Source organism: Polyodon spathula, chromosome 24 (assembly GCF_017654505.1).
Source record: "Polyodon spathula isolate WHYD16114869_AA chromosome 24, ASM1765450v1, whole genome shotgun sequence".
Taxonomy (NCBI): domain Eukaryota; kingdom Metazoa; phylum Chordata; class Actinopteri; order Acipenseriformes; family Polyodontidae; genus Polyodon; species Polyodon spathula.
Genome location: NC_054557.1, coordinates 1,328,869 through 1,353,606, shown reverse-complemented (window position 1 = coordinate 1,353,606; position 24,738 = coordinate 1,328,869). Strand labels below are relative to the sequence as shown.

Sequence of the window (24,738 nt, the reverse complement as noted above, 5' to 3'; positions counted from 1 at the left end):
GCTTCACTTTTTTACATTTTTAAACAAGCCTTTGTGCTCCTTCCACCCCTCTCTCAACAGATCGAGCTCAAAGGGAGAGAACCCTGTCAAAATCTGTGGCACCTCTCACTGAAAAATGGAGGTAGGGAAGAAACGATGTCCAACGTTTTTATTCTTGCGTTACAAAACATCTCAGCATCTGCTTCAAGATCTGATTAAATCGTTCCACCAAACCATTTGTCTGTGGATGATAAATAGATGCCCTGATGGGACTTATTTTTAATATTTTATACACTTGCTGTAACTTTATAGAGAAAAAGTTGGTTCCATGATGAGTCAAAATCTCCTTGGAGATCTCTACTCTAGTTATAATCTGCACTAACTCTGTGACCATTGCAGTGGCACTAGTGGACCTCAATGGAACTGCCTCTGGGTATCGTGTTGCATAATCTACCACCACTAATATATACATATACTTGGAATGAGAAGGTAGCAAAGGGCCCACTTTGTTCATTGTAATGCGTTCAAAGGGGGTGGAAATAATCGGCATTGGAACCAAAGGGGCAGGACGCACTTGACTGGCAGTCTGGGCATGTGGCTACATATTTCGATTCATCAGTATGAAGTTCTACTCAATAGAACCAACCCCCATTGACTAGCATTTGTTACCATTGGAGCAGTCTTGCACCAAACCCAGCCTTGTTTCATTAATGCTCCCTCACATTTTCTTATCTGTGTCTCTATTCATTTTCCAAGGATGAAAAAAGGGGGGAAAACATTTCGGTTTGAAAGGGAAAAACATCACCAATTACTTCCCTTTCTGTCTTTTCTGCCACGATTATGTATGTGGTTGAGACTGCCATTAAATTCAACCCCCACTATTAGGTGACGTTTTATCAGTCCTTCCAATAAATATGCTTTTATAGTGGGATATGTCATCGTGTCTCCATGGAAACAAGAGCTAGCCACTGACCTTGCGGCTTTCATGACAACCACCTCGGAGAGCTGTCCTAATTAAGGATATTGGTTAGATATCTATTCTGTTGTTGGTATGGCAATGGGGCAGGGACAGCACCTCTGCCCCAGCTGGGGGCCAACCTTGGTCTCCATGAAAGGGAGGCAAGGTGGCCCATAAGGGTCGGCGGTCTGGGAGGTTTCGATCCTGGTGCTGGTGTGGGTGCTGGTGGTGGTTGGAGAGTGAGAGGAGGTGTTGGTGGGCAGCTCCAGTTAGTTGGACCCATGAGATGCTGGTCTTGCCTGAGACCATGGAGTCTTCAAAGTCCTTGGCTAGTGTCACGGCTTTTTCCAGGGTGTCTGGGTTGTGGCACCATATCCACATTTGAGTGTCGGTGCCGAATACATGGAAAAACTGTTCCACCACTATCACCTCCTCCATTTGTAGATTAGTCTTCTTGGTGGGGATCAGCTAGAGTACCATGTGGTCACTCAACCTCTGCGTGACCACCCTGGGGCATGTATCTGGGATCTTTGGTACTCCCTGAACCATACCCGGTGCATCTCTGACGTGATGTTGAGGCAATGAAGGATTGCTAGTTTCACCAGGTCATAATCAGTGGCTTCAGCATCGGTCTTCACCTGATATGCTGCCTGAGCATCCCCAATCAGGCAGGGACCCAGCTGGCTCGCCCAGAACTCCCGCAGCCATGATGCGATGGTAGCCAGACACTCTAAAACGACAAAGTATGGTTCTGGGTCATCCTCCATCGTCATCTTCAACAATGTGCCTTCAGCGCCATCATTGCAGGTGCTGTAGGTTGTGGCGTTATTGCCAGACCTACCCTTTCAATGAGCACCGTGTACCTCTCTCCTCTCCATCTCTCCTCAGTCTCCCATCTGTGATCCAGTGCCTCCAACATCTCTGCTAGTGCTGTGCAATCCATAATGCAGTTGTCTGACACCTCGTATGGCAAAGTGGCTAACAGTGTGCAGGTGCAGGTGATCAATAAACAGATAGACAATTATAATCCAGATGCAATGTTGTTAAATGGTTGTATTTTTTCAATCCAATGGCCGATTGCAGCCACTCCTCCAATGTGCGGCTGCCACGTCATTTCCCAAAAGGGTCAGTGAGTTAATGCACTGAAGCCCCGTCTCCTTTCTAAATGACTGACTTCCTTTTAAACTTAGGAATGAAGTGTCAGGCCAAACAGTCCAGGGTACTCTGTTCCCATTATTTAGCGCTGTCACAGGCTGGGGGCAAGATTTACCACCAATAATCATTGTCTTTCTGTCACAGTTAGAAACAAGAACTGCTCAGAATCATTTCAAATGTCATGAAGATGGCAAGGAGTATGTGAAAAGCTACTTTATATGTACCAGTTGAGTACCTTCATACCATAGACAGTTTCACATCGCTATAGCTACCCTTGTGTTACCATGTCCATTTAGGCTTTGCAATTAAGTGTTCAGCTTTGATGTTAACAGTACAGGTTCTGCTCTGAAAATAGCCTCAGCCTAAAAATATAGTGGCAACATTGCAGTTTATCTTTACAATAATGCACTAGAAATATGCATGAAAAAGCAGTCATCATTTTGTATACCTCTAGTTTATGTGTTGAATTCAAGAGACATCAAGTACAATTGGACAGCAAACAGTTAAATCCATGACATCAGCTTCAGAATCTGTTACAGCAAAATGAATTAATCTTTCCTCCAGTCCAACCTCAGCTTAAATCTGTCTTGCAATAAACCTAAGTGAGCAATTTATTCTCAACCACAAGTGCATGTGTCTCTCTGACTGTAAGCTTTGTTTCTTGAATATTTGTCAGCTGTGGTTTTAATTGCATGAATGTGTGCAGAAAACTGTCAGGTATCTCTTTTTCAAAGGTAATGAGAAATAATTCAGTAGTGGGAAATGCAGATCCTTAATAAAAGTGGGTTACAATAATGAAAGAAGTAGTGTGGTGGATAGGTGTCGAGAGTTGATTTCGTAGGAGTCTATGGGAATCTGCATCTCTTACGCAAGGCTAAATGAATCTAGTGGACTCTTTATGAGTAAGTAGCTTCCAGTGACTTGTTACTATTTGTACTTTGTGTTAACAGTTAGAAGCAGTCTCGCTCAGAAAAGATAAAAATTCACTATGTGAGTCAATACGTTTTTAAGTCACACTCTTTTTGACTGCCCTATGAACTTGGGTTTTCAACTATTTCAAATATAAATCGATTATTAGCATAGTTTTTATATTCTTAAACTTAGTCTGCCCGGGTTATCACACAAGCAGCCATATTATTAGGAACTGCAATTCAGCCTAAAAACAAATGCCTTTTTAAAAAATAAACATAAGAAACAATAGAATATATATTTTAAAGATATTCTGATCCATGCATAATTCTATTCATATTCATACCATACTCTTTGCTTCCTTTATGATTTATAGTTCGAATGTCCAGCACAGTAACCTAGCATTAAATATTCCAGCAGGAGAATGGGAAACCTGTGTTATATAGTTCATTTGCATTGTAGACTAGTCCCAGCTGTGGTTAGAAATAAGTTATCACTTTGTGAGATTGAGCTTTACTGTTCCTCTGAATGAGTCAGAGCCTCACATATATACCACCGAGGGAGTGAAGGTAGACAGGGACAGACTTAGAAATACTTGTGTTAATAATGCATGAGCTTGTGGATACACTGTAGTGTTATAAGCCCTTGTTATTTTTATTGCTCCCCTAGTGACCAAATCTAAATTAAATAGACCTGGACGCAACAAAAGTCTCCATACACAATCATTTTGTAACATTAAAAAAAAAAAAAAAAAAAAAAAAAAAAAAAAACAGGTATTAATTAAATTGGATATTATTGTCAAATTACTCTCCAAGTGTATAAATAACTGTTGATATTGAGAGATTTTAAATTAAATTGCTAAACTGATACAGATCTAAGGAAATAAGAGGGAACTTTGCTGCTCAATGTAGGATTAAACATGCTGTCCTTTCCATATATTGTGCTTGTTATATTAACAAAATACTCCATGAACATTCACAGAATGATGTGTGTTTTTCACTCTCCCCATTCATGTAATAACTATAGTACTCCATGTAATACCTCTGGTTTCACATTGCAGTAAATATGTGGCCATCATTGCGCATGCCTTGCGATGTGGAATACACTCATGTTTACTGTAGGCTTGCGTGAGACAGCCACACTTATCTTGTTTGTGACCTGAGGGAGATTTGAACCCAGGCCTTCGTAGATAAACTTGGCATTTTAATTAATACGTATATATGTGATTTCAACAAAGAGTAACGCACAGTGCCTGTCACCGATAGGCTGTGCTCTGCTGGGAAGGTAACACAATACACACAGTGTATTTGTTCAAAGTGATTAACATGACTCCACAGGGAGAGGGGAGTGCCATTGTGTGCCGGCCTCCTTCTCATATACTATTACCCAGTTCAAAGCGCTGATATAATTGAAATCACACAATTACTTTTGAACAGAACAGAAAAAAGCTAATAGGTGTTTTTACCAATTTAAATTGTTATATTTCACTGTGCATGATTCACGATTATTGACAAACCATTTTTTGGACCTCAACAGATTCCTTTATCAGGGTGAAATGAACCAGAACAGCTACTACATGCATTCAAATCAAATCGAACCAAATCTTGAACAAATAGATTTTTTTTTTAAATTACAATAAAAATCTTCATGAGAAAACTAAGGCTAATTAAGGATTAAAGCTAAAACGATTCTCAAACCTACCCCTCTGAGGGTCAGGTTTCTATCAAAAATATTCCATGGAGTAAATTGAGAACTTTTTTTCTCTCAGTTTGAAGCAGTCACGTGCATAAAAGACTGCTACCTAAATGTTACGTAATATATATATATATATGCATTATATATATATATATATATATATATATATATATATATATATATATATATATATATATCACGCTTATCTAGTACAGCAGCTGCTTTGTTGAATTAGAAATACGGCATTCTTTAACTTATATTCAAATATACTTTCTTGAAAATATTATGCACAGGACTAACAAGAAAGTCTTTTTGTGACTATGGAAGAGTGGTGGGTAAATCACTGACACAGAAGACAGATAGGTTTACCTTGAAACACCACACAGGTGCCCAGTTTTATTTGCAGGGTGTGTTTTACTTTTTAGCCCACAGTGGGCACCGTTGACCATGGTCTGCTTACCAACGATGGTAAAAACAGAATCACGGAAATACCACAGATGGTAAAGGTAAAGTGCGGACGCACTCACAGGTGCTCAAAACAATAATCCAAAAACCAAAGGCAAAAGAAAAAGGAAATTTAAACACTGTAATCAAAACTATAAATAAAAGGTGCTGCACACCGGCAGCATTACCCCAGCCATCACTACCCGCACAGCCTGAGTCTCTGTCCTAGACTCACCATTCCTCAGCCTTCTATAAAAATACATAGGGGATTTGCCCACGGTTTCCCCGCTATTACTAAGTTTCTTTTTGGTTTCGGTCTCGGTTTCTCTCTGTCCCGGCCGTTCTCGGCTCTCGACCTGAGCATCCATACTTCCTTGTATGTCTTAAAAGGGCAGACCTGAGGAAACAGACCCAAGACCCACCTCTCAGCCACTCAGAGAGAGGAAAAGCCCACACACCCCTTTTCCCACCTCTCCCTGTCACTGCCATGACCCAGAGGCGGATATTGGACGACTGCTGCCCTCTTCCTGCAGCACTATGAACATGCCAGCAGAGTCAGTACAGATTTCCCCGCTTGTTACAGTGACAAAAAAAAAAATCAACACAGCCTTTTGGCTAGAAAAAAAAAAAAACTAAAAAAAAACTGCAAAATGGCCAGGGGTCAGCAACTTGTCCATGGCAAGAGTGATCAGTGTCTGTGGCAATGAATACGTGACACGCACGTTCAGTGTTAAACTGTATTGTACAGTGCACTAGAACACTGTTAAACCCTGGTGTACAGTGCACTAGAACACTGATAAACCCTGGTGTACAGTGTTAAACCCTGGTGTACAGTGCGCTAGAACACTGTTAAACCCTGGTTTCTGATACAGATTGATTTATTTATTACTAATCTGGAGACGGTCACATTTATAAAAACCTGCAGCTTTGGCTGAACGTGGTTATTGTGTTCAGAGGCAGAACAGAGCATGAGTCATGAGGCAAAAATAATAATATAGAAAACAATTACTACTTGTGCTAGTTTTACACCAGCATGATACTTGTTTGTTCTGTGTCTTGTGTGTCTGTTTTGGCCACCGTTTTTGTTTTGTGAAGTGTTTGTTTTCTGTTTAAAACTTGTATTTATTATTAAATGTGCGCACCAATGCTTCATACCCCTGTATACCGTCTGTGTCCATTCTCTTCCTGGTCTGACATCACCCTCAAGCCATCGGGGTCACTGGCATGACAGACTTTAAGCCAAACAAGGCCAAAATGAAACTCATACTTAGGTATTAATTTGAACAGAAGTAGTTCAAATTCTTCATGAAACTCACATGAAAAGCAGAGTAGTTTAAGATGAGATCAGGACCAGTGGCATAGAATTTTCCACTATTAATCCTTGGTTTACATAGATTACACAGTTGTTGGGTTCATTTATAAAGAGTTTTCCAGAAATCCAAAGACAATGTTTACATTATGTACAATTTTGAATTTAATTTGACACTAATGAGCAGAGTAAATCCAGTAACAAAACAGATGCAGACTCACTCAGCATCCTGGGGCAGACATGCGAGTCATGAACACAGAGTCTGTCTGCTCTGTTAGGAATGCACTTAATGGTGAAGGCATAAACTGACATGCTTGTCTACTTATCTCTTACTGGTTTTACTCGACATTATTTGTTTAAAGCAGTACCCCACAATCATGTTTACTATTATGGCAGATTATGATTCTAGGGTGTAAATTCACTGTATTCCTCCATTCAGTATTCCCCTTATCTGTGAACACATACCAGGGCTTTCAAATGTGTTGAATTTAAGCAGCAGGCTTCTTCTGCCAATATATGGTACATATACCATTCTACTAAGGACACCGTTGTATCCTTGTAACGATCACTCTGCCCAACTGAGAAGTGGTTGTACTGTCCTCCCTAAGGAGATACTACTGGCCCAAAATCTATAACTAACTAAGTCAGCAAAAGTGACAGACAGCAAAAGCAGGGACGTCAGAGATGTTAATTTCATGAACAAATGGTTTATTGCTGTGAACTACAATGTAATAAATGAAATATAAGGACAACAACTTATTGCAGAGAACACTTAATTAAGTGGAAGATACAGGTAAGAAAGAAAGTAAAGTGAACTAAACAAACATCCAAACAAAATAACACTAAAGCGAAATGAATGTAGTGTCCGGTGGGCCTCCAATAAACCCACACACACAAACAGCACGCCAATACAAAGCCAACACACTGACAGGCAATAGAGACAAAGGTGAATGAATATTTATATGGGGAAAACATATAAAAGACAAAGACAAAGACAGTCTTGATGGCAATGGATGATAAATGAAATTTAGGCCTAACAAGTCCAGTGAAGCAATGCACATGTAATCCAAAGTAACAAAAAGAACAAAAACAAAATTACAGGAACCAAATTATCAAAGTAAAGTAGAAAAAAGCAAGCAAACAAAAGAATAATCACACCAACAAATAATGAAGTCCCGAATAGTGTCCTGTACTGATGATGAGGGATGAAGGTTGATGAAAAAATAGCGATCGTAGAAAACGGTGAGTCTGTCGAGTAGTACCGGATTGAATGGTGAACAGCCATTTGGAAAATATCAGGAGGATCAGGAACAAAATGGAGACTGAACACACTAACAAAAACAAACCCTAAACAGACCTTGAACAGCAACTAAACTTAAACAAGTAACAGTGCAAACAAAAGAAAAGTTTAGGTAAAGTACAAGATTTTAACAAAAGAGTAAATTAATGCACATGTATTATCTAAAATAAAGTTAAAGTTACACTGTAGTTAAGTAATGTGCTGTTTGTATAATGGATTCCTCAAGAGAAAAGGGAATTCCCTCCTGGCCTAGCCAGCCAGCTTTGATACAGGTGCTGGCTTCCAATGAGCTCTGAGATTAGAAGAGTGGATATCTGAATGAGCCAATGGGGACGGAGGATGAACAGAGGGTGATAGCAAGGAACTATTGGAAATTTTTACCTGGCCAGGCTATTGACCCTATTAAAAGGGACAGGTGGGTGAAACTTACACCCACTTTATGGCGCATGTGAATTGCTACATCCTTACCATTGCATTGTGTAAAGAACCATTGAAAAACAAGACTATGTGGTAAAGGTACATAGAGATGTAATGAGTAAGAATAAAGGGTTAAAATGGAAAGTTTCTGCTGTAGAAAGGCAGTCAGCACTCCTACGTGTAGGCGTAACTAATTACCTGTAAGAATGTCAAAAAAGAGAGAACTGGACCTTTACGAGCGAGATACTTGTGTAATAGTGACTGCCATGATTGCCAAGTGTGACAAGCAGGTGAAAAGCATTATTTCAGTTTACAGCACTGCGCTAACAAAATAACAACAAGAGATAAGCACTGTAAATATACAAGATTCAAACACAACTAGAAACAACACCATTCCCCAGTTCCAATTAGTACATCTTGGGCTGGCTAACAGGCAGTCTGAATACATATACTGTATGTCAAATATGTTTAGTAAAACTGAGCCTAAAGGGTTAAAGAGAGTGTTATACATAAGAAAACTTCCAATTCCTCTATGTTTTAAAAGTCTCCAGAGGGTATACATGGATTAAGAATACTGTATCACCTGTGTACTGTACTTAAAAGACTACACTGAGTGTACAAAACATTAGGAATACCTGCTCTTTCCATGAAATAGACTGACAAGGTGAATCCAGGTGAAAGCCCTTACATCAATCCCTTATTGATGTAACCTGTTAAATCCTCTTAAATCAGTGTAGATGAAGGGGAGACAGGTTAAAGAATGATTTTTAAGCCTTGACACAATTGAGACATGGATTGTGCATGTGTGCCATTCAGAGGGTAAATGGGCACAACAAAAGATTTAAGTGCCTTTGAGCAGGATATGGTAGTAGGTGCCAGGCGTACTGGTTTGAGTATGTCAAGAACTGCAATGCTGCTGGGTTTTTCACGCTCAACAGTTTTCCGCGTGTATCAAGGATGGTCCACCAGAGCAACAGACGGGCTACAGTTAGTCAACTGACAGTCCAGTACAATATTGGTGCCGAAAGACCCATAAAAGAATGCACAACTTGTCATACCTTGACACAAATTGGGTATGGCAGCCGATGATCTAACAGCGTTCCATTTCTTTCAGCAAAACACAAAAAACTGCAGTTGCAGTTGCAGTTGCCAAGGAACAAAAACACTGGACACTGGAGGATTGGAAAAACATTGCCTGGTCTGATGAATCCCGGTTCCTGCTGTTTCACGCTGATGGGAGGACTAGGGTATGGAGAAAACAACATGAGTACATGCATCCATCATGCCGCATGTCAACATTGCAGGGTGGTCCACTACCAGCCGACTTAAGAACATAAGAAAGTTTACAAACGAGAGGAAGCCATTTGGCCCATCTTGCTCATTTGATTGTTAGTAGCTTATTGATCCCAGAATCTCATCAAGCAGCTTCTTGAAGGATCCCAGGGTGTCAGCTTCAACAACATTACTGGGGAGATGATTCCAGACCCTCACAATTCTCTGTGTAAAAAAGTGCCTCCCATTTTTTGTTCTGAATGCCCCTTTGTCTAATCTCCATTTGTGACCCCTGGTCCTTGTTTCTTGACCAACTGTGACCAGTTGTGGAAAGCATTGGAGTCAACATGGGCCAGCATCCCTGTGGAACGCTTTCAACACTTTGTAGAGTCCATGCCCCGACAATTGATGCCCCGACAAAAGGGGATGCAACTCAATATAAGGAAGGTGTTCCTAATGTTTTGTACACTCAGTGTATATCTACTATATGGAAAATAGTTGGAAAAGCCTCAGGGTAAATATATACTGATCTGCATGAAAGGAATTTTCTGCCAGCAAACCTCAAACAAGGACTTACCCTGTGATAGATCAAGAGTGTTTATAATTCTTGGGGTCCCTGAGTGAGTCATTTGGTGAATGCATGGCCATGTGGCATGCAATGTGAGTCATAAAGTGAGGGGAGCACAGGTGTCCTGGCTGTGCGAAGTCGCTGATCTTCACTCAGGATTCTTCTGTGTGCATTACATTGGCTCTGGCTGTGGAGGGGCCAGGGGCCAGGGGCCAGTTGCTCACCAACACCCTCTGTGGCACTCCTGTGCGTAAAGGGTGGGTACCAGGTATTTCGCGTATTTGGTAGTACTGGAAGTCACTGCGTCTAAAATATTACAGTACCAGGGTTAGCAAAGGGTGCACTTTAGGTCACAAAGTTTCCAGTTGCATCCCAGCAGACAATCTTTCATTGCTGAGAGGTTACATTGACCCAGAAAACTTTGTCAGTGTTTCTGTGCAGTGAATATCTGTGAGCTGCCACTGTCTGTCAGACAATCACATATCTATTGTGTGTGAAACTCCCAGACAGTCAACAGCATGCTCAGGTACTGATGGGTCTGCCTTGAGATTAGTCTGATGGAAACACACACTGGTACAAATAAAATCCAACATGCCGGTGGCTTCTCTCTATGTCACTGCTGTTTTTTTTTGTTTTTTTTTTCCTTTTGCACAAACCACCCACTGATCCATTGTAATAATAGCAAACTTAACACTGCAAATTACAGTTTACGAAATGTGACCAATGCTTAATAATAGTAAGCTGATAAACAACATACATTACCAGATGGCAGCAGCCTTCATCCAAAAATATGCAAGCTTAAAAGGCACCAGTCAGACACAAAGCTCCATTTACAAACTTTGACCTATTTGAAGGTGTTAGGAGAAAGATTTGTTTTAAGTTAATATATACCATAGAACAGGAAATTTTGGCTGGTATTAAATTCAATGGATTTGCTACCTTGGGTGAGGTCACAGTTTTGCATTTATATGTTTAATTGAAATAATTGTTTACTTAATTAAATGTGTTACAAAAATGTTCAACATAAAAAATAAATAAATATAAAAACAAAACAGTGCTAATTTTTTTTAATCCGTTGATGGAAATGTCCAGTCTAATTCCAATGTTTTCAAGCAAATTGGCTTCATCACTGTCATTCTCATATCCACTTTAATATCTGACACATTATTTCTCTTGTCCAGCACGCACGCGCTTCTTTAACTTGTTCTGCATACCAGTCTGCCAGAGGGCGGGATCACTACGAGCACTGTATGCAACCCTCTGATTGGTGGAAGTATTGTTGGCAATCCAATCAAAACAGCCAATAAAGCCCAAATAAATTATCTACCCATTATATGCCATAGCCTGGTTAAGATGTGAGCTGTAATATTGTATACAGAGGCTCTCAAAAGTATTCACCCCCCCTTGGACTTTTTCACATTTTATTGTGTTACAACATGGAATCAAAATGGATTTAATTAGGAGTTTTTGCCACTGATCAACACAAAAAAAGTCTATAATGTCAAAGTGAAAAATAAAATCTACAAATTGTTCTAAATTAATTACAAATATAAAACAGAAAATAATTGATTGCATAAGTATTCACCCCCTTTGCTATGACACACCTAAATAAGCTTTGGTGCAACCAATTGTCTTTAGAAGTCACATAATTAGTTGAATGGAGTCCACCTGTGCAATTAAGTTGTTTCACATGATTTCAGGTTAAATACACCTGTCTCTGGGAGGTCCCACAGTTGGTTAGTACGAAGGAACATTTAAAGCAAATCTGGAATAAGGTTCTTCAAAAACACCAATTAGGGACATAAGAACATATCCATGGCATTGAATATGGATATGACACAACTGTGAATTTGTCTAGAACAGGCAGTCCTCAAAAACTGAGTATCCAGGAGAGAAGGCCACTAGTCAGGGAGGTCACCAAGAGGCCTATGGCAACTCTAAAGGAGTTATAGTCTTCCACGGCTGAGCTGGTAGACACTGTACATATGGCAACAATAGCATGGGTGTTTCACAAAACTGGCCTATATGGGAGAGAGGCAAAAGAAAGCCTGGTGGAGCTTAATTGGCCTCAACGCTAAGCGATATGTTTGGCACAAGCCTAACACCGCACCTCATCCTGAGAACGCTATCCCTACCGTGAAGCATGGTGGTGGCAGCATCATGCTATGGGGATGCTTCTCTGCTTTAGGGCCTGGAAAGCTTGTGAAGATAGAGGGCAAATTGGATGCAGCATAGTACAGAGAAATCCTGGAGGAAAACCTGCTGAAGTCTGCAAGATACCTGGGACTTGGAAGCAGATTCATCTTCTAGCAGGACAATGACCCCAAACATAGAGCCAAAGCCACACTGGAGTGGCTTAAAAACAAAAAGGTCAATGTCCTGGAGTGGCCCAGTAACCCAATTGAGAATATGTGGAAAGAGTTGAAAATTGCTGTTCACCAAAAGTCCCCATCCTACTTGACGGAGCTTGAGCAATTTTGCAAAGAAGAATGGACAAAAATTGTAGTGTTCAGATGTGCAAAGCTGGTAGAGACTTATCCAAAGAGACTCATGGCTGTAATTCCTGCCAAAGGTGCCTCTACCAAATATTGACTCAATGGAGTGAATACTTATGCAATCAATTGTTTTCTGTTTTGCATTTGTAATTAATTTAAAACAATTTGTAGATTTTATTTCTCACTTTGACATTATGGACTTTTTTGTGTGGCAAAAACTCCTAATTAAATCCATTTTGATTCCATATTGTAATACAATAAAATGTGACAAAGTCCAAGGGGGTGAATACTTTTGAGAGTCACTGTACATACATATATATATATATTATATATAATCTCCAGAACCTTCTAACGTGCCCCCCCCCCCCCCACATGGATACAGTCTGCACCCCCCAGTTTGAGAACCACTGCTCTCGAGCAGCGGCAGGATGTGTTGATCATTCAAGTCTAGGTCTTTGGTCAGCTCTGTCCTTTATTATGTAATCAAGGCCTTTTCCACTTTTCTTTATTAAGTTGTGTTGAAAATGCCCCTTCATATAAGTTAAATATCCATATTTAAGAATCAAACAATATGGAAATAATTGTAATGTAAGAGAAAAAAGGAAAATATGAAGCAGGCGTAATTAGTGAAAAGCGTAATTATAGCACTGTGTTTTGAACATTGAGTGCTAAAGTAGTAATGAAACAATTGACAGTGGTAAACTCTACCTTATATGGAGTTGCTGTAGTGAAGGCTGTATGAAGGAAATGAATGCTACAGACTGAATTAATTAGCAACAGTAATCATTGTGGAATTAATTTACTACCAATCCCCTGCATACAAACCTGTCATTTTAATTTGTTTTCTTATTAGCATTAGTAATCAAATTACTGGGCTTATATTTGTATCTTTAGTTTGGAATGTATAGATATACAGAAAGACAAGGTTATAGATCAAAAGTTGTTGCTGGTTCTTGGTACCGGATGACTTCAAGTGTTGTAGTTCAAAACCTTCTCCAATGGTTTAACAGCAATCAGACCATGTGACCTACAGTAAAGGTACCAGGATGTGTTGATACAAATCCTCAATTAACACAACAAAGCAAGTGAAGAACCAACAGATTCTTAGCACAATAAATGGGGGACCAGTGATAATGTAAACAGAGCAAACCAGATGTGACAAAATGCATTGAAAGAATCAGTTATACATTAAGTCAAGCTAAACAGAAAACAATCATAGTAAAATAAATCTCAAATTAACTGTTTGAAATGTCGAGATTATGAGATAATTTATCTTGTGATTCCAATATTTAGATTTTATTTAAAGACCCACCATAGTATGAAATATTTTCAATCTATCTGAAGAGTGGGCAGTACCACCACCATATAAATATTAAAACAAGAACAAACCCTTACTTTGAAAGTCTACAATACATTAAAAGTGTTAAGGATTATGTTTTTCACAAAATACCTCTATTTTATTGATTTCAAAAATGATTTAGATCCACTACCATTATGGTAAGATCAATTGAACGGATACCTGCTGGACTGGACTCTATAACCTCTGCCTTCTCTTTGTTCACAGATGAACAGGCCCATCCAGGTGAAGCCAGCAGACAGTGAGGGAAGAGGAGGTAATTGTCATTTTATTTTCTCAATGTTGGTCCTCATTTAAAACTAACCAGGCAGTGAAGGGTTAACTCCAAGGCGTTCCTTTTCTTAATCCATACAGTCCTCAGTGCGAGGATTGATTGTGATTTACACAGCAGGGCTAGTATTTGGCAGCTGATTTCCACACCACACAAATCCAACTTAGATCCTATTTCTATCACGGCGCCACTTTAATTAATGGTCGTCTAAAAACAGTCTGACCGACAAGGCTTGAGCTTGAGCTAGTCCACCTTTTAAAGAGATAAATTGGACACTTGGCTTGAGAGAAGGATGGATGGGCTGAGCGATCAATTACTGCATTTACCAGGAGAACAAAAAGAGCCTGCCCTCCATGTATCAGAGCTGCTGCATGAGACATCTGCTGATGTGCATGGGCATGCTGTTAGAGGTGACAGATCACAAACAAGGACTGGATATTAGCATGCCTGGAACTGGAGCCTTTTGCATGGAAACACTGCTTTGTGCAGTTTTGAAAGAAACACATGTACTTTCACTTTAAAATACAATCTCTGTTTCCACCTTAAATATCCCTCCTATTAGGTTTCCCGTCTATTTGACCCAACACTAGTTTCCAATTAGCTTAAATGCTATTTTTCTTTTCATTTTCTGTATAATATTTTCTGACTTTTCCTAAGTTTTGGTCATGAACTTATACACAGAAAAAAGAACCTTTGAGATGTTTATTTTTTTTTAGAATGGGTCATGTATACAAATAAGCTGTTTCGGGTCACTGTGACCCGTGGCATTTATCTATGTAGATTTCTGTGCAGGAGTAAAACAAACATATTTAATTTGTTATTTTATTATTTTTCAATAATATTATTATTATTATTATTATTATTATTATTATTATTATTATTATTATTATTATTATTATTATTATTTCTGGAAATGGCTGCACCTGTCTAGAGATATTTATAAACAAAAAAAACTAGCAATATACACTGAGTGTACAAAAAATTAGGAACACCTTCCTAATATTGAGTTGCTCCCCCTTTTGCCCTCAGTACAGCCTCAATTCGTCGGGGCATGGACTCTACAAGGTGTCGAAAGCATTCCACAGGGATGCCCATGCTGACTCCAATGCTTCCCACAGTTCTGTCAAGTTGGCTGGTAGTGGATCTCTACTCCGAATAGCTTGTTCCATCTCATCCCACAGATGCTCAGTTGAATTGAGATCTGGTGACTGGGCAGCCGACTGCAGTGAGCTGAATTCACTGTCCTGTTCATGGAACAATTCTTGGACAGTCCTAGCCTTGGGGCATGGGGCATTATCCTGCTGAAAAAATCCATTAGCAGATGGATTCAATGTTGTCATGAAGGGATGCACCTGATTGGCAATGATGTCCTGATGTCCTGATATATTTTATCAAGGGGTCCAATGTGTGCCATGAAAACACATCCCACACCATCACACCACCACCACCAGCCTGCAATGTTGACACGCGGCATGATGGATGCATGTACTCATGTGGTTTTCTCCATACCCTAGTTCTCCCATCAGTGTGAAATAGTAGGAACTGGGATTCATCAGACAGGCAATGTTTTTTCCACTCCTCCATTGTCCAATGTTTTCGTTCCCTAGCCAACCGCAGTTGTGTTTGTGTTTTGCTGAAAGAAGTGGAACTCCGTTAGGTTGTCGGCTGCCATACCCCATTTGTGTCAAGGTACGACGAGTTGTGCATTCTTTAATGGGTATTTCGGCACCAATGGTGTAATGGACTGTCAGTTGACTAACTGTAGCCTGTCTGTTGCGCTGCACAATTCGTGTCAGCCTCCTTTGGCCTCTTTCATCAATGAGCTGTTTTCGACCACTGGCCTGCCGTTGGCTGGATGTCCTTTGGGTGGTGGACCATCCCTGATACACATGGGAAACTGCTGAGCGTAAAAAACCCAACAGCGTTGCAGTTCTTGACACACTCAAACCGGCACATCTGGCACCTACTACCATACCCTGTTTAAAGGGACGTAAATCTTCTGTTTGCCTATTTACCCTCTGAATGGCACACATACACAATCCATGTCTCAATTGTGTCAAGGCTTAAAAATCCTTCTTTAACCTGTCTCACCTTCATCTACACTGATTGAAGTGGATTTAACAGGTTACATCAATAAGGGATCATAGCTTTCACCTGGATTCACCTCATTTCATGGAAAGAGCAGGTGTTCCTAATGTTTTGTACACTCAGTATATTTACAAGGCAGAGCCTAATTTTCTCTGTCAGTATTGCAACAGCGTCTCACTGGTAAAGACATTCCAAAATGAGGAGCTCCCAAGTTGGCAGTCAAAGAAGTTTGATCATAACTCCTGGACTAAAAGAGCAGAAAAGAGTAAAACCTTTGCAAATAAAAACATTTTATCAATTTAAGGCTTTTTAAATTAGTTTGAAATTGCATCGGGTCAATATGACCCAAAATACAACAGATGTATCTAAATTCTCAACATAATAGGAGGGATATCTCTGGGTATTTTTCACCTGGAGGGTGAATTTGTTCCCACCTCTTCAATGGCTTCCTTCCAATGAGCTGCTTCCATTATTGACTGACTTGATTTTAGCCAGTAACATGCTTTGACCCACAAGAAACTGTTGAGCAAGTGAAAAACCCAGCAGCGTTGCAGTGGACACACTCAAACCGGCACGCCTGGCACCTACTACCATACCCCGTTCAAAGCAGTTAAATCAGACTTCCTGGAAGGCAAGGCAAAGAGACTCTTGTGTTTGCTTAGTACCAGATGACTGTTTTAAAATGAAAATTCATCTTTGCTATAGCACAGTGGTCCTCAAAGTAATTTCACGGGGATTCACCTCATCATTTCATGGAAAGAGCAGGTGTTCCTAATGTTTTGTACACTCAGTGTATATTTACAAGGCAGAGCCTAATTTTCTCTGTCAGTATTGCAACAGCGTCTCACTGGTAAAGACATTCCAAAATGAGGAGCTCCCAAGTTGGCAGTCAAAGAAGTTTGATCATAACTCCTGGACTAAAAGAGCAGAAAAGAGTAAAACCTTTGCAAATAAAAACATTTTATCAATTTAAGGCTTTTTAAATTAGTTTGAAATTGCATCGGGTCAATATGACCCAAAATACAACAGATGTATCTAAATTCTCAACATAATAGGAGGGATATCTCTGGGTATTTTTCACCTGGAGGGTGAATTTGTTCCCACCTCTTCAATGGCTTCCTTCCAATGAGCTGCTTCCATTATTGACTGACTTGATTTTAGCCAGTAACATGCTTTGACCCCGAAGATACTGTTGAGTGGACTGAAGTGAAGTAAAGCAGTAACAGACTTCCTGGAAGGCAAGGCAAAGAGACTCTTGTGTTTGCTTAGTACCAGATGACTGTTTTAAAATGAAAATTCATCTTTGCTATAGCACAGTGGTCCTCAAAGTAATTTTGGCACGGGCATAAATTGGTCTAACTTGGCTGTTTTGCGGGCACACTGACTATTGCAAAGGTTGTTATCTTACACAGACACTGTGTAAGATTCTATACACAGTACCATGACAAAGTATTTGCTCCCTGTCTGATTTTTTGCATTTTTACATATTTTTGACACTGAATGTCAAAAATCAGATCTTCAACCAAAATCTAATACTAGATAAAAGGAATCCTGAGTGAACAAATAACAGAACATTGTGATACTTATTTAATTTATTTATTAAAGAAAGTTTAACACCCAATGCCCCCGTGTGAAAAAGTAATCGCATCTTTAGACTCAATAAATGGTTATGCCACCTTTAGCAGCAATAACTGCAACCAAAGGCTTCCTGTAGTTATTGATCAGTCTCTTACAGTGCCGTGGAGTAATTTTGGCCCACTCCTTCATGCAGACGTGCTTCAACTCAGTGACATTTGTGGATTTTTGAGCATAAACTTCTCGTTTCAGGTCCTGCCACAACATCTCAATGGGGACTGGACTTTGACTAGGCCTTTCCAAAACTTTAAATTTCTTGTTCTTCAACCATTCTGATGTAGACTTGTTTGCATGTAGACTTGTTGCATGACCTAGCTGAGCTTCAGCTTCAGCTCACAGACAGATGGCCTGACATTCTCCTCTAGAATTCTCTGATACAGAGCAGAATTCATGGTTCCTTCAACGATGGCAAATCGTCCAGGTTCTGATACAACAAAGCATCCCCAAATCATGACACTACCAGCACCATGCTTGGCCCCAGACATAACAGGGTCCATGTTTCATGTTATTCTTGTTATTCTTAGCATTCATGTTCTTCTTAGTGAGCAGTGGATTCCGCCTCGCTACTCTGCCATGAATCCCATTTTTGCCCAGTGTCTTTCTGATGGTGGAGTCATGAACACTGACCTTAGCCGAGGCGAGAGAGGTCTGCAGATCTCTGCAGATCCCTGCAGATCCCTGGATGTTGTTCTAGGGTTCTTTGTGACTTCCTGGATGATTTTACACCTTGCTCGTGGAGAGATTTTGACAGGACAGCCACTCCTGGGAAGATTCACTACTGTCCCAAACTTTCTCCATTTGGACAATATGGCTCTGACTGTGGTTCTTGTGGAGCCCCAGAGCCTTCGATATAGCTTTGTAACCCTTTCCAGACTGATAGGCATCAGCAACTTTTTTCCAGAGGTCTTCAGGAATTTATTTTGATCATGGCATGATGTGCCTCTAGAACCTGTGTGCTGACAACTTCACTCTAATGGTAAGGGCCAAAGTTAATCAGATTTATATTGAGCAGGGCTGGCCCAAATCAGGCCTGATCGTTAACCAAAGTATTCAAACAGCTGACCATAATTATCCCTTTAATTGGGTTGAGTTAGCTAGAGGGGCAATAACTTTTTCACATGTGAAGATTGCATGTTTGATTACCTTGCACACCAAACAAATGAAAGAAGCACCAAACTTTGGTGTCATTTTTTCTCTCAGACTCCTTCTATATACTACTACAACCCACAAAAAGATCTGACCAAATTCAATGTGAAAAATGTACAAAAATGCAGAAAATCAAAAAGGGGGCAAATACTTTTTCACGGCACTGTACAAGAGTTTTAGTGGGGTTATTCTTGGCTCACTCTGATAAGGCTCAGGCAGTAATTGTGTGTGCTGCGCTTATTCTTTAAATAATTCACATAAAATAAGCAGTGCAAATATTTTGAAGTAGCATGTTTACACAGATAACATGAATAAACTAAAATAAAAAAGTGTAGATAGTGTCTCGCTTTGTTTCAATTTGAGAAATTTGTCAACACTACTCTGTTTTAAAGATCGCTCATCTCCAGTACAATTATTCAAAGAAAGTGGATTTGTAACTAAATATACTATGGTTTTTCCCTTGTCTGGTGAAATAAAAAATTATAGAGATAGAAAATTAAATTTTAAATACTGAAATGTATTATTTTTCTCAATAACAGTCGGTGAAATTCAGTGCTTACCCAGCATATTAACACCCCGCCTCTGTTCACAAATGATTAGACATCTGTCAGATCTTTCACTTTCCCTTTGGCTACTCACTCGCCTTCAATTTTCATGCAGAATACCCTGAACAGCCTCTGCTTGCTTATGATTGGACAGCTGTGTAAAACCTGGCAGATATTTGACTCTCCTATTGGTTAAACTTACTGTCAGTACCTGCACCTGAAACATACACTGTTTATGTCCCACCCAGCTAACTTTTAATTGGGCTACCGCAGAAACTGCAGATATTCAACTGGTTGACCGTATCGCAAAAGCCATTCAGGAAAAAAGAAATGTTGCATATGTACAAGTACAGCATAAGCGAGCAGCACTGTCAACAGACTGCTGAGACGCTTTTTTTGGAAAAAATGTTTAAAGCTTTCTTTATTTTCCCACGCTATGACCCGCCAGAAATGTGTTCACAACCCATAATTTAAGAACAGTTGCCACGGGCACGATGGCCTGGCTTCGCGGGCACCATTTTGAGGACCACTGCTATAGCATGTGTTTCTTTTAAAACTGCTCATTTGTGACCTACGTAGCAACTGAAAGCGCAAAATGGGTCCGATTTATGGAATTATTATGTAAGCTACAATGAAATATTGTTACAATAAGGCCATTATTTTTTCATTCTGGGGTTCTGCATAGTAATTGGTGTCCCCATGTGTGAACAGGATGGCTGGTGGTGAAGTAAGACCAGGAAGAGACAAACACAGTACTGGGGTTGAATGCGCTGCTGCACATTTTAATAATAAATAAAAGGTCAAAACAAAAACAAAACACTTTTATAAAACAAAATGGCACTTTGGCCAAAACAGACAAACGGTAAACACCCGCTGTGAATGAACAAGTATTGTGCTGGATTTAAAGCAGCACGAGTAGCAACTGTCATTGTATTTCTTTAGTTCCCTTTACCTTACGTTCCGCTCCTGAACAACCCAACCTCGTTCAGCTAAAGCTACAGGGTTTTATACATGTGACTGTCACCAGTTAGCAATATATTATTCAATCTGGAGAAATTTTTGAATGTCTGCATGTTATAAGCACTATAAAATTGATCAAATATGAATTAATTACCTTATGCTGGCAGTATAATGACCCTATAATTACAATTTAGTTTCAAAATAATTACTATAAAATAAGTAACTAAAAGCATTACCCAGATTGCACAATAGACAGTTTTCCATCCCTCATCTCTAATCACTAAGCTACACTATTTCACAGTCATCTAGTAACTCAGCTCTAACAGCTACCTCCCAGTCCCTAAGCTCTAACCATTGGACCACACAACCTCCCAGACCCTCAGTCCTAACGACTAGACCAGTGTTTCCCAACCCTGTTCCTGGCGGCACACCATGTCTGCTGGTTTTTGTTCCAACGAAGTGCTCAATTGCTTAATTGAACCCTTCATTGAACTAATAAAGTGATTAACTGGGAATTTTCCCGTTATTTTCAAGCTCTTTGTTTGTTGATATGGTTCAATTAAGCAATTGAGCGCTGTGTTGGAACAAAAACCAGCACACATGGTGTGCCGCCAGGAACAGGGTTGGGAAACACTGCACTAGACCACACAACCTCCCAGCCCATCAGCCCAAACCTGCAAGTTAGTTGGAAATCCAGTTCTGCATGGAAGATTTTAGCAACAATCAAATCAGGCAGAGAGAAGCTGAGCAAGTCCATAACAAAGCCAAGCTGTTTTTCCCATGCTGGGATTTCTTTCCCCTGACCTTGTCTGCTTCTCTTTCAGTAAGGAAAAGATCAAGCCTGATAACCTCTGATTGGAAATGGCCATTATCTAAACACAATCTGTTTGTTTTCTCTGTTGCGCTCCTCCCATCAGAGTTCAGTAAATCTGTCAGTAACAAAATATGGAACACATCCAATTGCTGGTGAGATAAAGAGAAAAGGCAGCCAGGTCACAAAGAATATTCTCTTTCATTAGCTGTGATAACAATGAGCTTTCCTTTCCATCAGAGCTGGAGTTTCTGCAGGGGCTTTGCTTTTTAACCTTTAGAAGGGGATTTAATATTGCCAATGTTTGAACTGAGTGTTTGTGAATGGTGAGGGATTGATAGCACCCAGAGAAGAAATGCTCCAGAACTAACATGAGGGAAGTGAAAGACACAGAGATGAGTTTAGCTCCCCTGGATAGAAAGGGGCTGACAGCAACAGAGATGGAACCCTCTGTTCATCTACAATCTCTATAATAAGCATTCACCCCCCTTGGACAATTTCACAGATTGTTGTGCTACAATCTGAAATCTTGATGCATTTAAATGGTATTTTTTCTTTGATTTACACAACCTACTCAAAACTTTGAAGAGGCAACATAATTTTATTGTGAAACAACAGTTAATGAAAAATAAAAAAACTGAAATGTCTTGGTTAGAAAAGTATTCACCCACCTGAGTCAATACATGGTAGAACCACCTTTGGCAGCAACTACAGCTATGAGTCTTTTGGGGTAAGTGTCTCCCAGGTTTGAACATCTAGATTGTGCAGTATTGGCCCATTCTTCTTGGCAAAATTGTTCAAGCTCTTACAAGTCGGATGGGGATTGTTGGTGGACAGCAATCTTCAAGTCTTGCCACAGATTCCCAATGGGATTCAAGTCCAGTCTTTGACTGGCCACTCTAGGACATCCACCTTTTTTGTTTTGAAGCCACTCCAGTGTCGCTTTGGCTGTGTGCTTGGGGTCATTGTCCTGCTGAAAGATGAATCTCTGTTCCAGTCTTAGGTCTTTTGCAGACTGAAGCAGGTTTTCCTCAAGGATTTGCATGTATTTAGCTCCATCCATTTTGCCCTCTACCCCGACAAGCTTCTCAGTCCCTGCTGATGAAAAGCATTCCTATAGCATGATGCATCACATTAGGGATGGTGTTACCTGGGTGATGTGCTGTGTTGGGTTTGTGCCAGACATAACACTTTGCATTTAGGTCAAATAGTTCAATTCTTTTATTCATCGGACCACAAAATCTTTTGCCACATCTTTTCAGAGTCTTCCATATGCCTTTTTGCAAATATTATGCAGGATTTTACATGGGCTTTTTTTCAGAAATGGTTTCCTTCTTGCCACTCTTCCATACAGGCCAGATTTGTGGAGTACCTCAGCTATTATTGACACATGGACAGTTTCTCCCATCTCACTCATGGAACGCTGTATGTCTTTCAGAGTTGTCATTGGCCTCTTGGTGGCATCTCTGACCAATGCCCTTCTTCCCGGCTGCTCAGTTTGGGAGGACAGCCTGCTCTAAGCTGATTACACTGTTCCTGGGTAGTAAGTGTTATCTGATAATTGCTTATGCCTCAAAAGTATAGAAAATGGCTATTATTCCCCACAGACTTTGCTTTTGTGACCAGGACAGTGATATTTTGAAATGTACCTATTTCCAATGAGAAAACGATCTTTTCGTTCACATAAAGTCAGAAAAAAACAACATATGAATCCAAATTAACATGTATTTATACTAAAGTAATACAAAAATGACTACAAAAGATTTAGAAGTGAGTAGTTTTTCGGGATTTACGATTATACTGTAAATCACTTTCATGAATCAGCCCCCAAATGTAGTCTCCCATCATGTTCTCGTTATACTGTCCTTGGTAGCGACATTCAAAGTCCAGTATATCCTAGTGGAAGCGCTCGCCTTGCTCCTCCGAGTACGCTCCCATGTTCTCCTTGAATTTATCAAGATGAGCATCAAGGATATGGACTTTGAGGACATCCTACAGCCCATTGTGCTGTAGTTCTTCACCAGAGTCTCAACCAGCTCCACATAGTTTTTGGCCTTGTGATTGCCCAGGAAGCCCCGAAGCACTGCGACAAAGCTGTTCCAAGCCGCTTTCTCCTTACTAATGAGCTTCTTGGGGAATTCATTGCACTCCAGGATCTTCTTTATCTGCGGTCTGACAAAGACACCGGCTTTGACCTTTGCCTCAGACAGCTTAGGGAAGAAGTCTTGAAGGTACTTGAAGGCTGCCGACTCCTTATCTAGAGCTCTGACAAATTGTTTCATAAGGCCCAATTTGATGTGCAGTGGTGGCATCAGCACCTTCCGGGGGTCCACCAGTGGCTCCCACTTGACTTGTTCTTCCCCACAGAGAACTCGGTCCGCTGTGGCCAGTCCCGCCTGTGGTAGTGCGCCTTGGTGTGCCTGCTGTCCCAAAGGCAAAGATAGCAGGGAAACTTGGTAAAACCGCCTTGGAGACCCATCAGGAATGCCACCATTGCAGTCTTGATGCCATCTCAGAAAAATGCAGATATGTATCCATTTAGGCAGCTGGAACTAAACTGAACTGGTGAGCTTAAGGCCCCTGTATTTATACTACTATTTATATTACTGGAAAGTTCTAGAAGTTACTCCAAGTTTACTCAGCACTGAATCTATCTGGAATGTTCTGGAAAATAGGTAAATTTCAAAATATCACTGTCCTGGTCACAAAAGCAAAGTTTGTGGGAAATAATAGCCATTTTCTATACTTTTGAGGCATAAGCAATTAGGAAATAACACTTACCACCCAGGAACCAAAAAAAAAAATTGTTACACGGTGTTAACACGGGTTTGTGGGTGGTGCACGTATGCCTTCCACTTCTTAATGATCGACTTGGACTATGCTCCAAGGACGAATTCAATGCTTTGAAATCTTTTATATACCCTTCCCCTGATCTGTGCCTTATTCCACTTTCTCCCAGACTTGTTTTTAAAGCTCCTTGGTCTTCATGGTAGAATCTTTGCTTTGAGTGCACTACCCAACTGTGAGACCTTGCAGAGACCGCAGATGTATTTAATCTGAAATCAGTGAACCATTTTCATTGCACACAGATGGACACATTTTAATTTAACTTGGTTGTGAATTTTTAACACACGTAGCAATTGGTTGGACCTGAGCGTATTTTAGGGAGTGTCATAGCAAAGGGGGGCTCGTGTAATAAATTAATCTAATGAAGGACTTGTTTCAGGTCATTTATTTTTAAGAATGATGATTTTTGAAATCTTTTTATATTTTTAAATGATCCCCCCCCCCCCACAACCCCCCCCCCCCCACACACACACAGCTCCTTTGTCTTCATGGTAGTGTTGAGTAGCTTGTGTAAATCAATACCCAAAAAATCCCATTTAAATGCATGAAGATTTCAGTTTGTAACAGAACAAACTGT

The 24,738-nt window shown here is 40.2% G+C and overlaps 1 protein-coding gene across 1 annotated transcript in view; it reads left to right on the top strand.

Moving 5' to 3' along the window:
* The window catches only part of celf6 (CUGBP Elav-like family member 6), a 336,296-nt gene that overhangs the window by 204,769 nt on the left and 106,789 nt on the right, over positions 1–24,738 (top strand). The window contains exon 3 of the mRNA XM_041225980.1: positions 14,066–14,114. Coding sequence (XP_041081914.1) covers positions 14,066–14,114 — 49 coding nt within the window. The remainder of the gene's footprint in view (positions 1–14,065; positions 14,115–24,738) is intronic.